Raw genomic sequence first — 15,748 nt, 5'->3', positions numbered from 1 at the left:
AAAATCCTTAATTTAGGTGCCCACCCTCTTGCTTTTGTTAAACTGGAGGACCATCGGTGTTTATGTTAATAGAGAAATTTTAAATCATGAAATAGGACACAGCAGAGGGACATATAAACTACAATGAGAAAATTCAGGACAGAGCAGAAAGAACGATGTGACAAAGAGGATACAGACACTTTGGCATTCCCTACCTGAATTAATGATTAAAGAAAATATCCTCTCTATAGTTAATAATAGGTGAGATAAGTGATTGATGGAAATATGTTTTATAACCATGGGATGAGTGTTCCATTTGGGTTCTCAGCATGATGACATGGGGAACAGGGGACTGATGAGAGAGCTGACACCAATATAAAATTCCAAATAATTGAAATGGGTTTTGTCAATTTAAAGACATATTTTGAAAACATCAGACCAATGAAAACTACATATGGAGTTGCTCAAGTTTGTTTTGAAGGTGCTCAAAACAAAAGGATTTATCTTCACATCAGATGCCTGACCTAACAAAAGAACACTGCAAATATCAGAAGACTTACCATTTCCACCAAAGACATGAATATCGAATTGTTCACAAAGATACATCACAAATGTATTTACTTGCGGAAGCAACCCAATGAAGAATATCACTGGGAAACAGAGAGTAAATGCTAAAAAAGGAGAAAAGCATGAATCAGTAACACAGAGAAACGTATGTGTCAGTAACACATAACTGAAATTGATTATAGATATTAGACAACAATGGACAGCGTGCAGGGCATTCCATCTACCACAAAGTAACCAGGGGGAAAACAAATAATTTCAGTTCTTGCAGCTGAAGTTAACCAGTGTCTGTAAACTTTTTGGGCTTTGGTCCAAATAGCATACATAGATTCATCTTTAGCACAATGGCATCAGATACCAATATTGTCACTAATAATTGTAATACTACCCAGATGAAGTCGTGTTGATCATAAAGGAGTCACATTTTACTGGAACAATTACTGACACTGGATCTATTTCATTTCATTTCTTGAATCTATGCTACTATTCTTCTCCAATTCTACTCATCGCAATTCTCCCTTTCAATATTGCTTTCAATATATGCTTTTTTAAACAATCATTTAATAATAGAATAAATTAATCTCTAATTCAATAATATTTGATGTCGAGAAGTCATTGTTCAATCAGTCACTATATGAAACAATTATTTTCTAGTCCTATATTTGTATCATTTTGCTATCATCTTGCACACATCAGATTTCTTCTCACTGTGGCCACAATCTTGGCTTCAATCCTTCATAAAACTGAAACTTATTAAAAAAGGAGTCATCCTTAGCTTCTCTTCTTCTGTTAAAAAAATGCTAAAATTCGAGTCTTTCTTCATAATTTAATCCTTCAAACCGAATACCCATGCGGGAGATGATTCTATGCAGTACTGTCACCTTTCCCATTTTGGAGCACCTGGCACAAAATATCACCCCAACAACACGGTAATAATTTGGAGGGGAACATTATTTCTGTACTTTTATCCTTAATGTTTATCAATAGAAAATAAAAGATTTTATGCCTTCTTATGATGTAATGACTTTACGTTTTACTATCGACATTGTAAGATCAGGTCTTCGCCCCACAACATTGGCCTTACTCCTCAAGGACCTATCAATCACAGCTTTAAAAATACTCAATGATTTGCCCTCCAGACTAATCTTTGGCAATAAATTCCACAGATTCACTCCTCAAGGAAATTCCTCCTTATCTCCATTCTAAATGTTCACCCTTTTATTCTGAAGCTGTGCCCTCTGTTCTTAAGACTCTCCCACTACTAGAAACAATAGTGGGAGGTCTCTCTCCAAATCTACCCATCGTAAAAAAAAATCCCCCCTCCCCCCCCCCCCCCCCCCCCCCCCCCCCCCTCTAACCCCCCCCCCCCCCCCCCCCCCCCCCCCCCCCCCCCCCACCCCCCCCCCCCCCCCCCCCCCCCCCCCCCCCCCCCCCCCCCCCCCCCCCCCCCCCACACTTTTTTTTCCCCCTTTCCTCTCATATTTTTATTTATTGAACTACTTTGGTACCACCAGCAATTTCAACACATTTCCCTAAATTCCTGACTCAATTTTTCTTTCTTCATAGTCATTGTGATCCAGGAAAATGAACGCTTATGGATGAATTGCTGAATGTCATATAATTGCAACTCGGTTATGGAAAATACTTTTAACTTCATGTTTACAATGATTAGAACCTTTCAAATGACAATTACTGACTTACCTGCCTTAGAAAAAAAAAATATTTCAGTTTAGTTTAACTCAGGAGCAACAAATCAAATCTCATAATATGAGAAGATAGTGAACCAACATTTTGCGCCTTATTAACAGGGTTCAGTTCAGCACAAAAGAAAATCTATTTAATAATGTCAATAAACCTCCAAGGTTTACATTCATTAAAAAAATTCCTAAACAATAGCTATTAAGGAATGTTACAATACTGGATTTACTCACTACAGCTTTTGTCTAAAGTACTTACATTTCCTATTCCTGTAATGGTGACTAAGAACCGTGGCTACAAAGCGGCAACCTCAGTCTATATTGTTCCTGTAAACCAGCAGGTTTCTTATTAGAATATGTCGCAAATTAAGCTGTACCTAAACAAATGATCCATTTCAAACATAACATCTGGTTACTGTTCAATTCTATACTGACAAAAAAAGTCAAGAACCAAGTTGGTAATGCAAGTCTATCTTCTGCATTTATGATGAATATTTGAATTTCATCCATTACTTTAAATTTTACTCAGATATTACCTCCTCAGTTAGGGGGCATTTTACATTGACTGCCTGTTCCTAGTGAGTAGCATCAGTCTCCCTTTCTCCGAGTGAGTAGCATTGTGCTCCAGTGTATTCTACATAAACTGAGTTGCTCAAGATAATAGCTCCTGAAACTCATCACAAAAAAAAAAAATATATATATATAGATATATAAAATATATATTGTGTGTGTGGGTGTGTGTGCGTGTGCGTGTGTATACAGACAGCATTGTGCAACATTTTATCTGAGAGACGTTAATGGTGACATGTTTGTGAAGGCCTGCCTCAGCCTCAGCCAGCTTTTACATTGGCTCCATCATCTAATCCCTCAGTCCTTACTCCACTTCTACTAAGTCAAGGCATTTTAACCCACTAGCCCTAGCCCCCCACCCCTTGAACTCCTTGTACAGCACCTTTCACTCATGCACTCGAGTCCTCCAATCCCATCCTTTATGCAATATACCCACTTACTGAGTCCTTTCCTCATCCAGGAGTCTCATCCTTTCCCAAGCCTCAGTTTTTAAAGAATTGTGGTGGGTCATGTTGATAATGCAAATACCATGTTTTAACATGATAGAAAACATCCCAGAGGAATACATTCACTTCTAACATGGGATTCATGGGCAAAGGTTGCATTATGGAAAATTGTGGTATGGACAATTCTTTAGGAACACAAACCCTCTGAAATACCATAATAAAAGTAATAAGGTTAAACTGGAACATTTTTATTGATATATCATATATGAGGCCATTCTATGTATGCCATCTATTAATTGATGGAGTGCGTTGTGCAATTTGTGTCAATATTAAAACAGCTTATGACGTGGAAATATGCATTTCTGCATAGGCCTAATTCAAAATCCAACCTTTTCTGCCAAATGAATTATTAGCAAAATTAGTGAATCATACTAAATAAATGCACCTGCTTCAAAACTTGACCGAGCTGTTCTCTCACTGTAACAAAGTATATTATAATCTTTTTCAACTACAGTGTGTGAGGCATACAGATGCTTACAAGCTAGAGAAAAACAATCATTTAAAGTTTCATAGATCAATATTCAGTTTTATAATGTCCCCTTTGAGAACAATTACAATTTCACGTTTTTTTATGCGTTATTTTTGTTCGGCATAAATCTTTAACATTTCTGAAAATAAACGATATAAAAAGTGTGCACTCAATCAACACCATTTCATACTGATGAACAAGTTGCCAATTAATTCACAAAATATAAACAAAAAGCATATTTTTGATGGTTGAAAGGACCAGTTGGTAGATTAATTAATTGAATCTTTAACAGCCTTCACTTAATAAACCCTTTAAAAATAATTGTAATAGATTAAAAGTGGTTCTGTTTCTAAATCCTAATAATCTTTTGACACACCACTCCTTACCCATGACAAGATCCCTGGCAGAAGCCAAAAGTAAAGGGCTGGTAAAAGCTACTCCATACAACTTAAATCTTGTTGCTGATGTATGTTTATTTCCATAATCCAACAGCCAGATCAAGCAACAGCATATGCAGAAATAGACAGGCCTGCTGTAGGCGATAATCCGATTATGACCCTACAAGAAAGCAAAAGATTGAATGTCATTTAACTGAAGACAAAGGTTATTCTGCAGTACTGTTCTTAAACATAACTCTGCCCACAGAATGCAAAGCCAATATCATCTGGTTGTAATCACACTGTGCCCAACACAAGAAAATGCACAAAACCTGCAGGGTACTTCCAGCTTTCTTCTCTTTTTACCATGGAGTGCACAAGGGCTTCCAGACATGAGCAGAATCCACAGATGGCTATAGGTGCTCAGTGTTCTAAATGCACGAATCATTCGTATGTGCAAGGGCATAATAATTAGCATGGTATATATTTGATAGAGAAATGTTTCCAAATTCTGGGCTTTTGTATGCTTGGAAAACAAAAGGAAAACTAAAGAGCTACAGCCAGAGAGGCGCATAAATGTACACACAAGATCGTCAATAATTTGCAATAATAACACAGCAAAATATGGACGCTTGTTGCAAAGTGTCACTGTGAATAATATGAAAATATTATGACCTATTGTTAAATTATATGATGACTTAAATTGCTGCATGAACATCTAGACTGTCAAGTATGGTATCTGAGTTCTGTGATTCTTTGAGATGTCTGGTCTGGTGACAATATTTCTGTTGTTACTCTTGTTTTGGGGACAGACTAATGAAAATAACAGACAGTGTTCAATCCCAGCCAGCAACCATGCCAGTTAGCAGGCATGGATGATGCGGAAATTCTCAGACGTCGACTAAGGCATCGGTATGCTCTCATGAAATACTGGGTAAAATTGGGGGGTTGGTAAAATTAGCATATATGCGATAAAATAGGCGGTTGTTTCGACAAGTTGGTTCCCAGTTCAAAATACACAAAGTTGGTGATCTTCAAAAAGCATGTACCCACTACCTTGTTCTTTAAAGGTAGACACAAAATGCTGGAGTAACTCACTGAGTACCTCTCGCAGCTTGGTTTTGTTAAAGCACTTCTGTACCATATAACTCTATGACAATGATTGGATATTAGTTAGTCATGTTCCAGGAAAAGGATGAATTCATCACCTTAGATCAGGAGATACTGCCTAAAGACACAATAATTTGCCCAGAGCACATTAGGCGATTGCACACTACTTTATCAAATCTTTCAGACAAGCCTAGGAGGGATCCCCACGAGAATGCAGACAACAGTCAGCACAAGATTGGGAAATAAATCTTAGGTCATGTGTAATATAGCAAATTGCAATCTAAATACCCAAGCATTTGGTATATCTGGTTTAGATGCAAAGCAAAACTGTTTAACCTGTTCCAACCTCAACAGTGCCTTCCAATTACATTTTTAGTCCTGCATTAGAAATCCTAAGACTTACCGCCGCATGATTCCCAGTTTGGTACAAAGTGATAAAACAACTTTCTGTGCAGTTGTTTGTGGGAACCAAGAGATCAACATAGTGGTGACCAACATTGCTTAATGCTATGGGTTTCATCTTTTCTGTCACATGACATTGACAAAATTTAAGCATTCGTGTAGATCAAAGCCCACTGCCAAGGATTTCAACATTTACTTTGATAGATGGAACCAGCTACCACTGTAAAAATAACTCAATGATTGGACAGAATATTTAAATGGTTTGCAGAAATAATGTTTAAATACAGAAACAGAATACCTGTATAGAAGTTTGAACCTGAATCCTTAAGACATTGCGCTATTGCACAAGTTTTAACTGGACCCGAAACATAAGGAATACCTCCAGTGTGGTGTGCAATTGCATTTCAGTTTCTTAATTAAATTGTGTTCCTAAAAAGTTTATTTTTTAAATCCTTCATTTATATTTGTGTTCATGTATTTATGCGGGTATAAATGTAAGAATAATTAGAATGTTCTCAACTTTTCACCATGTGCATATGAACCTTGTACCTTTGCTTTCTATGTCGAAAAGTTTATAAAGAGAAACAGAAACAGGCATTTCCATAATATCTTTAACATTCTCACAATACATAAAGATACTTTGTAATTATGTCACTTGTTATAATTGCTTTAATATTAGAAAAGTAGAAATCAGTTTGGCACAAAAAGCCATGTAATAGATAACCAGTTACGACATTTAATCGGCAGTATGGTTTGAGTGATCAATGTAGGTTAAAGGTTTCAATGGTCTTTTATTGGCACATGTACCAATTAAGGTACAGTATATGCAAATTACCATACAGCCAAAAAAGCAACAACAAAAAAAGCAACAAGAAACACAAATGCATAAAAGTTAACATAAACATCCGCCACAGCAGATTCCCCACATTCCTCACTATGGTGAAAGGCAAAAAAGTCTAATCTTCTTCCTCTATTTCTCAAGTGGTCGGGGCAGTTGAACCATCCGTCGGGGCGATCAAAGCTCCCGCAGCCGTCGGTCGAAGCTCCTGCATCGGGGCGATCGAAACTCCCGCGTAGTTCCTGATGTAGCTCTCTGACCAGAGACCGCGGGCTCCGTGATGTTAAAGTCCACAAGCACCCACGGTTTGAGCTCCGGGGTTAATCTCTGGCAAATGAATCGCGGGCTCCGGCGGTGAAGCTCTCGAAATCGGTCTCCAGCAAAGGCCGTCAACTCTTCGATGTTAGGACGCAGTGCGGACGCAGATATGATACGGAAAAAATATCATATCTCCATTGAGATTAGAGAAAGTTTCCCCCACCCCTCACATAAAAAAAGCTAAAGAACACTAAAAACATGTATTTTAAAAAAAACTAACACCACCCTTCTACCCAAGCAAGAGTATTGTTACTGAATGAATGGATGCTTCGATAACAGAGAGAGGGGTTGAAAAGTAGCTCAAGACAGTCCTGTAAGACGTTGCAATGCACGAGTACAGTCCATGAATGGCTGCACTTTGGGAAAGTTTGCCATGCAGGCCAGTGCTCTTGCCTATTCTGTCTGTTGCTCTTGGCTGCGAGTGGCCAAAATTTTCTCTTCGAGTTAGAGGTTTGGTTTACTCCCTGATGCAGTGGTGAACAACAAACTTTGAGATCTGTACAGATCAGAATGAGCACCCTAGTTTGATCCAGAAGGTAGGAAGCTGACAGTGACACTTACGATGAAGAAATTCAGGTACATAAGTCAGGCTGTATACGAGGACATAGCAGAACATAGAAGAATGTAGTTTGAATGCCAGCCATTAAAAAACATTTTGAAGGGAAAGTGATGGAGGAATGATTAAAATATGGCTGTTCTGTGAGATTACATTTTTCACAGGGTTAAAAATATTCTTACCACATTGATTTCTTGCATGCTGCACAACGTCTTAAAAGTACATAATTAAATTACTTAGTCATGTAATAGTGATGAAAATAAATAGTTCTGATCTGAAATAATATTTAAAATATTCTAGAGCATATTCTATTTTTTAATCAGAACATTGTTTTTTTCTGATTTTGTGATTAAAAAGAAATTATATGCTGCTTTAATTATTTAATTTATAATTAGCTCACCATGGCATGATCTGTTCAAAAGTAATAATATTTAAACCACCATGTTCAGAATGACAACCAAAATGAAGAAGAGGTCTGACACAAAACATCATCTTTCCATTCCCTCCACAGACACTGTCTGACCCACTGAGTTACTCCAACATTGTGTTTTGATTGAACGAGTTAATTGTTGGGTGTGAATTATTTATACTTTTATTCCGTTTGTGCAACATTGAACATCTAAAAGGTACTTTGGAAATTGACATGCAGCAAAAAAAAAAGGCTGCCATTTTAATAAATATTGGGGGAAGAAAACCTATTTTCACGTAACCTCTCCGTGGTAATCAAACACCGTCATTTCTTAAAAACACATCCAGTATTTTAATTACAGGCAGTCAATGAAATTGACAATCGATTGCTTCTATTGATACTTGCGCACCAAAACTATTGAACAATTTAACATACAGCCTTTAGTATTTTTAGCTTGTAAAAAACAAATAAAACTTAGTGTTATTGAAAAGACCTTTACTTTTGAAAATGCTGCAGGAAAAATAACTTTGCTATCGTGAGAATGTATCTCTCTAACCCCTAACCTCTTATCCCCATTGACACAATTGTTTTTGCAATACAGATATCTATTGAATGAGGTTAATTTGTGCTATTATGTAATAGCAGAACTACCTGTATTGTTTCCTCAATCAAATGCATCATACTAAATCAGTGCTTGTTAGTAACTTGAAAAACTTGTCAAAAAAACAATTAGTTAAACTTACATGTCTTGGAGAGGAAGAGTCAGGTTGGACACTCTAATAAAAAGAAATTAAGAAAATTGTAATTTATTTCATGATTTATTGGTATTTTTTCATCTAATATTCGTCACCAATAAAACACATACCTTCAGAAGTGAATATTGACAGCTGGCAATAACCAGGCAAAACTGGAAGACCCAAATGTCTTTAAAGAATCCATCAATTAACAAAACAGATCCAAGGAAGGCAACAAGAATCGCCAAAACAATGGCCAAAACATTCTCCATGATTTCACGATTCCTAAGGACAAATCAGAATAATTATTCCAGGATGTTTTGGAAAGTAACTCTAAATTAAGCAGAGTTTGAAAGTGGAACTGATCTGCTTCACGTGGGAACATCACACTGAATTATGTAAATTGTTACGTAATGTAAAAACAACGGAAAATATACAGCCAAATGCCACAACACCTCTAGATTCATTCTTGCCTTACTGCTTTCTTGCTATATCAATAGAGCCAAGTTTCAACTTATTCAGGAAATGTTACCTATATATTTTGAAGATTTGACTCCAGGATTCAATTAAATTTCCTGTGAAACTTTTTTATTTGCCAAATTAAATGATGAACGTGACATAGTTCTTTATTTCCTTTCTTACTCTGTTGTAAAACATCAATTTAAAAATTACAGACTCGACTCATAAGATTGCTTTGACCCATAATCAGATTCCGATTGGAAATTTCAACAAATAAAGTGAAAGTTAAAACAACATTTCACTTTATCGTGTTTATTCAGGTGATGGTAGGAAAGTAGACAGGGGTGCCTTTTCTTTCCATATTGTTCCCGAATGCCTGAAGAGCAGGCAACCTGTTCGCACATGTAAATGAAAAATGCTTTTATGATGGAAGCCAAATGGCAAGATGTATCAATCTGGTGCCACCTATTGATCTTTCAATTGACAGTATCCTCTGCCTGAAATAATTGATCTACCTTCAAGGCTTAGTGTTAAAGTCACTTTTTTTTTAAGCTGTTCAAGCTGATCTGTTGTTGATATCAGTCTTCTGTATGCAGAATCTAGATGAGACTGACTGCATGGTTCAACTATGAACAGCAGGGAGTATATAATCTGAAAGATGCTTACATGGAATCGTAATGTTTAAAATTGCAAAATAAAGGTGCCCAAAAATATTAACATATATATCTATCTGTCAATGGTCCAGAGTGCAGATGATTTTTTCCTAACCTTCTGAACTTGTGCTTACAAGAGTATTGGTTAAAAATGGATTGTTTAATATCCGAATTACAGCTTTAGTATTCATAAGAATTTCAACTTGCCCATTATACAACAAACACTAAAGATCTGAAAAAAATCATCTCAATCAGAGAATTCATGAGCTAGCACTAATGGACACGATTCTAATTCAAAGGGTGCTCCTCTAAATTGTAGCTTGTAAGCAATGATGCACCCAATTATTTAGTGATGCCTGCAACGAGCAATTAAACACTATTTAGCAGTGGTTGGTCAAGTTGATCCTATAAACAGAAACAAAACTTTAAATTACAGCAGAGTGTGAGATCCAACATTACATTACAGACTTAAAATCACACAATGGGAATGCTCACTTTGTTGGTCTGAAAATGTCTTTCCACCATTTATATTAATCAGATTAAAACCAATGAATTTAATAACAAAAAACTTGTAACTATTCAAATAACAGAAACTGTACTTTGTAATTGATTTCCGTGAATTTCAGATTTTAATTTTTTTAAATTTTATTGCATAGCAATTCCTGGTTTGAACAAACATTACATTTTGAAGACATAAGGAACATCTGATGCTGTAATCTTGAGCAAAACACTAAATACTGGAGTAACTTAGTGGACCATTAGCATCTTTGGAGGGAATGGGTAGGCGACGTTTTGCTTTGGGTTCCTTTTTAAACTGGATATTGAGCATGATTAAAAATAGTTAGCAATCATGTGCAGTCGGTTCTAGGTGCAATTCCTAGCATGAAGAATGAGCTAATAGCCTGGATTTCACTGGTAACACCTTAAGTTCAGTATTTCGCAGCACCGATATTGGGGACTTTGGGGACCTGTGTGAATGAAGGAATTCTAAATTTATTGGCTTGACTCCAGCAGTGATTTCTCATCTAAGCTCCACTGTTATACTCAGCGATTAATCTAAAGAAAAGCAAAAGTTTACTTGGAGATGATCTAGAACCTCATTTATTTAATGGGAACAGCACGATGGGTGGGCGAGGGGGAAATCAGCCAAAGAAAAAGAAAAATCAAATAAACCATATTTTACAATTCATTTCCTCTGATACTGAGCTTTCTTTTGATTTGTGGCAAATAAAAAAACCCTGATTTAAACCTATATTACATTTTGAGATAGGTAAAACGGTATGATTTTAGATAATTAGCAATCATAAAAAGTTCCAGATAAAACAATTCAATGTTAAAGTGGCTTCTGTTATGTTAATATTAATAATTTTTAATGGTTTGGGTTTGTTTTATTTTTTATGAAAGACTTTGTGAATGCTTCTCAATGTTAATAGAATTTAGCTGTAGTCAACTTTAATAGGTGACAACATTGGAGCATAGCTTGTTCTCGGGCAACTACGTGATTCCATTATGGCACTGGAGGATCTGCCAACCGACAGATCCTTGCTGTCCAATTTAAGGACCAACTGGGCCAGCAAGAGCATCCTCCTAAAAAGTTGGTGAATCTAAAATTCACCACCTTCTAAAAAGTTGGTGAATTATGGAACATAGGCAGCGAAAGAGTTATCAAAACCTCACTCGGGAAATTCTGGGCCAACAAAAGATAGAGCTCTTTCAAATGGTCAGTGTCTCTTGGCTTGGGACGCTGAAATTCAAGTCAGACAGGGTTTCCATTCTCCATTAAATATAGAAGATGCCCGAGTATAGATACCAATTGACAACATTTTTTGAGAACTATGATGACCTTCATGGATAAATAAACTGCTGACACTTGCTGGGAAGAGCAAATAAACCAGAGCAACAGTGGAACAATATATAAATTTTAAAAATGGGGGCAAAATAAAAATAATACTGTTTTCCATGTCCTAAATGTTTACTTTGTAAAAAAACATACAAGTGTGGCATTGAGTGAACATTTGGTTATATCTCATACCTATCAAATAAAGCCAATAGAGTCAGGCGGTCAAAGTTCACTCCAATCCATATCTTGGGAAGGAGCCAGAACCGGTAGTAGTGCTTGATTTTCTGGGCCTGCTCCTGTGGTTGTGTGTGATCCTGTAGGTCTGGGCTAAGGTCAGTGTCCTGCTGCTCCAGGAGATCTGGATCCATTGTCAACAACCTGTTCAGCCGAATCTGTGGAAGAGACAACTGTAAGTGGGTTAAGTTAAAGAAGAGCTTGAAACATGCTAACGTGTAAAGTTGCACTGCGTTTTTGATTTGAAGTAAGCCTGCACATTTAATTGAGTCACAAGCGACTGCAGATGCTGGAATCTGGCGTAATAAACAATCTGTTGGAGGAATTCAAACAGGTCAGGTAGCATCTGCGAAGGGAAAAGGACAGACATTTCAGATTGACACCCTTCATCTGGACTAAGAGCATGGGGAGATAGCAAATATTAAGAGATACTGAAAAAACAGGGTACTGATTATGGATGATCAGCCATGATCACAGTGAATGGCGATGATGGCTCGTAGGCCCGAATGGCCTACTCTTACATCTACTGTCTATCGTCTATTGGGAGCCAGCAGGCTGAGACAAAAGCAGTCTGTCCATAGCCTCCTTCATTGCCAGGGTGAGACCAAACACAAACGCACCTCGTATTCCACCTGTGTATTGTACAACCTGATGGCATGAACACCAAATTCTCCACTTTCAGATAACTTGCTCTCCCGCTGTGCCCTGCGCGCTTTTTTCTTTCTCATTTTCTACCCTGGTCCAATCACATACAACCTTCTGTTCACACCCACCCCCTCTTGCCCATCTCCTCATCACCCAGTTTCTTTCCCCATCCAACCCACTCCGTCTGTTCATCACTTACACACTCCTACCACTAGGTCCCCTTATTCCTACTGTTCCCATCTTTCCAGTCCACCTGTCTGAGTTGGTTTCAAGCTTCACCTTCCTTTCCGATCAGATCCCATCATCTGCAGCACGAGGTTCCCTGTACCTATCACCTCCCAGCTTCTGTCGTTATTTCGACTCTTTCCTTCCCCACTCAATTCCATCAGCCTCAGCCATCTCAGCTGAACCCATCGATCCTTTACCAGCTTTAGAGATGCTGCGTGGAAATACACCCCATGTACCTGCACTATCCAAAACACTCTGGACCATTTAAAATTTACAAAGCCAATTAACATAGAAACATAGAAAATAGCAGGAGTAAGCCATTCGGCCCTTCGAGCCTGCACCGCCATTCGATATGATCATGGCTGATCATCCAACTCAGTATCCCATCCCTGACTTCTCTACATACCCCCTGATCCCTTTAGCTACAAGGGCCACATCTAACTCCTTCTTAAATATAGCCAATGACCTGGCGTCAACTACCTTCTGTGGCAGAGAATTCCACAGATTCACCACTATCTGTGTAAAAAATGATTTTCTCATCTCGGTCCTAAAGACTTCCCTCTTATCCTTAAACTGTGACCACCCAATTCTGGACTTACAAGAATTAACTTACAAACCTGCACGTCTTTGGAGAGTGGGAAGATCCAGAGCACCCAGAGGAAACCCACGCGGTCACAGGGAGAACGTGGAAGCTCCGTTCAGACAGCACCTATTGTCAGGATCAAACCCAGGTCTCCGGCACTGTAAGGCAGCAATACTGCTGTGCCACTGTGCCACCTCAGAAAGAGAACTATTGCCCAGATTGCCTCCACACCTCTTTATACTAACTACCGCCCTCTTCTCTTTCAATCTCAATGAAGGGTCCCAACCCAAAACTTTGACTGTCCATTTCCCTTTATGGATGCTGTTCAGCCACTGTCTTCTTCCAGCAGATTGTTTGATGTTGCACATTTAATTATTGGGAATGCCATTTTGTGCCAAACTAATATGTTCAAGCAAAGAAGGCATTTTATTCTGAACTATTTTCCAATCCAAGGCTGATGTTCAACAAATGGATTTTTCATTTTGAATTATCTTGAAATTCCATATTTGCGCATTTTGCTTGATTATTTATTAAAATAAAATATATTATCTTGAGTCTGACAATTTCTAGACTGTGTTGTAAATGTTTTCAAAGAAACTTGGCAATTAAATATGGCTTTATAGTCGATTCAGTGATGTCAAACAGGAAGTACAATTTGCTTATTAGCAGTAATCACAAACTATAATTAAACAATATCAAATGTGTAATTTAACAATCTTTATTTCAGTCAGGGTTTACTGTTTCTACATTTAGTCTCTTAACTCTTTTATATTGTTGATAATAAAAAATGAAAATATAAATTGTTTTCAAGACTTCTAACACACATTTATTTGATTTGAGGTCGATTATTCGTTTAGGACTGGCCTTACTTAGCATTTAAATCTACGCCCAACAGAGCAACATTTATTGCACATCCAAGCACAAGTATTCAGAAAATGCTATATACAAATAAACATGTATATCTCATTGATTGATCAAACTCAAGTTTTAAATATTTTTGTATCACAACAAGATAACCAGATTGCAATATTTTAGTATTTTCTTTTCTGCATCGTCCATAATCATAGATTTCAAACAGATTCCAAAATACCACAACTTTATATCGAATACATACCAGATCATGTGGATAAAATCTAACTGAGGTAGAGCTTGATAGATGGGAATCTGTGTCCCTGCAAAGGGGAGAGAGTGGTTGGAAACAAAATTGCACTTTAGTTCATGAAAGCCATAAATCCTACTTGCTTTGCAACTGGTTAAGAGGATCACAAATTATATTTTGAAATGGTCAGTATCGAAGGTGACTTTCATTTTATAACCCTTTTTAATCTTGGACAACACTATAAATAACATACGTGTTTCAAAAAAGATAAGATTGTAATCATCAGAGGATGTCACGTTAACAATTTGCAGCTGAAATGCTGAGCATTCCTTCAGCTATAAATAACACAACCTAAGCTTCAATTGAGGAATAGCATTATTAAAAAACATCACTATTGCCCTGACCTATATTGCTGCTTTTAAAACAAATAGCACTGGACACAACTTCAAGCAATATTCCACAAATTGAAAAATACATTCAGGTTCAGGTGACAAAGTGATTTAAACATGGTTCCCATCACAGCAGTTTTTACTTCGACCAGCAGATCTTCATTTCTAACAAGAACATGTTACCTCTGAACTATTTCTCATTTAATGGAAAAACAAGCAACCCATCTGTTCTGCCCCACTGTTGAGATTAGTCGAGTTACAACACTACACCAACACAGTGGTTGGAGGAACTGTGTGATTCTTCCATTCAATAGAAAATTATATGCTACAATAATAAATAATTTTAAAAGGATTTAAAAGCTTTCAGTTTGGTCACTTGCCTCCAATGCCATATATGTTACTTCTACCAGCAAAATAAATTTGTTGGTACGAGCAAGTTGGGCCGAAGGGCCTATTTCTAAGCTGTATGGCTCTATGACTCAGAGCAGAATTGGTTTAACTTCTATTCATGTGAACTATCTTGGAATACCAACAGGAAAAAAAAATCTGGAGTTTATGTACTTAATCATTATCAATCCAGCAAGCCTTCTGGGAAAATGTGTCAAAATTGGATAAGGATAAAGTGGAGCTTAACTGTGATTTCATCAACATCATATTGTTAAATGATTTTGACAATTCATTTCCGACAGTGCTGAAGAGAGCAATCCCAAGTGTACAAAGTACAAGACAAAGATTGGCAATAAATATTAGCTTCTAGCTCCATAGAATTGGAGAACATAAATGAAGAAATGAAACCTTTATTTCACAGAACCTTGGTCAGTTACATCAGGACTACTGCAATTAATTAAAGCACCATTTTGCAGGAAAGATACGTTGGCTATTGAGGAAGCACAATGCAGATACATTAGTATGTTGCCAAAGTTTAAAATGATAAATGATGAGGACATTGTATAATCGTGGTATGTAAATCCCCTAGTTGAGAGTCAAAGTAACATTAGCAAATTTGCAGATTTCAAAGTAACATTAGCACATTAGCAAATTTGCAGATGACACAAAGCTGGGCGGCAGTGTGAACTGTGAGGAGGATGC

At 37.2% G+C, this 15,748-nt stretch overlaps 1 protein-coding gene across 3 annotated transcripts in view; it reads right to left on the bottom strand.

The window, feature by feature from the left end:
* pcnx1 (pecanex 1) overlaps positions 1-15,748 on the bottom strand; it is a 211,281-nt gene that overhangs the window by 59,250 nt on the left and 136,283 nt on the right. For 2 of the 3 annotated variants that reach the window (XM_055640828.1, XM_055640830.1), the window contains 6 exons: positions 14,286-14,343; positions 11,674-11,888; positions 8,661-8,814; positions 8,539-8,571; positions 4,172-4,343; positions 540-650 (listed from right to left, as the gene is read on the bottom strand). In XM_055640828.1, the coding sequence (XP_055496803.1) occupies positions 540-650; positions 4,172-4,343; positions 8,539-8,571; positions 8,661-8,814; positions 11,674-11,888; positions 14,286-14,343 (743 nt within the window). The remainder of the gene's footprint in view (positions 1-539; positions 651-4,171; positions 4,344-8,538; positions 8,572-8,660; positions 8,815-11,673; positions 11,889-14,285; positions 14,344-15,748) is intronic. The other variant, XM_055640829.1, reaches the window with a different exon arrangement.

The sequence above is a fragment of the Leucoraja erinacea genome, chromosome 9, assembly GCF_028641065.1.
Source record: "Leucoraja erinacea ecotype New England chromosome 9, Leri_hhj_1, whole genome shotgun sequence".
Classification (NCBI taxonomy): Eukaryota; Metazoa; Chordata; class Chondrichthyes; order Rajiformes; family Rajidae; genus Leucoraja; species Leucoraja erinaceus.
This window is presented reverse-complemented; position numbering and strand designations above follow the sequence as displayed.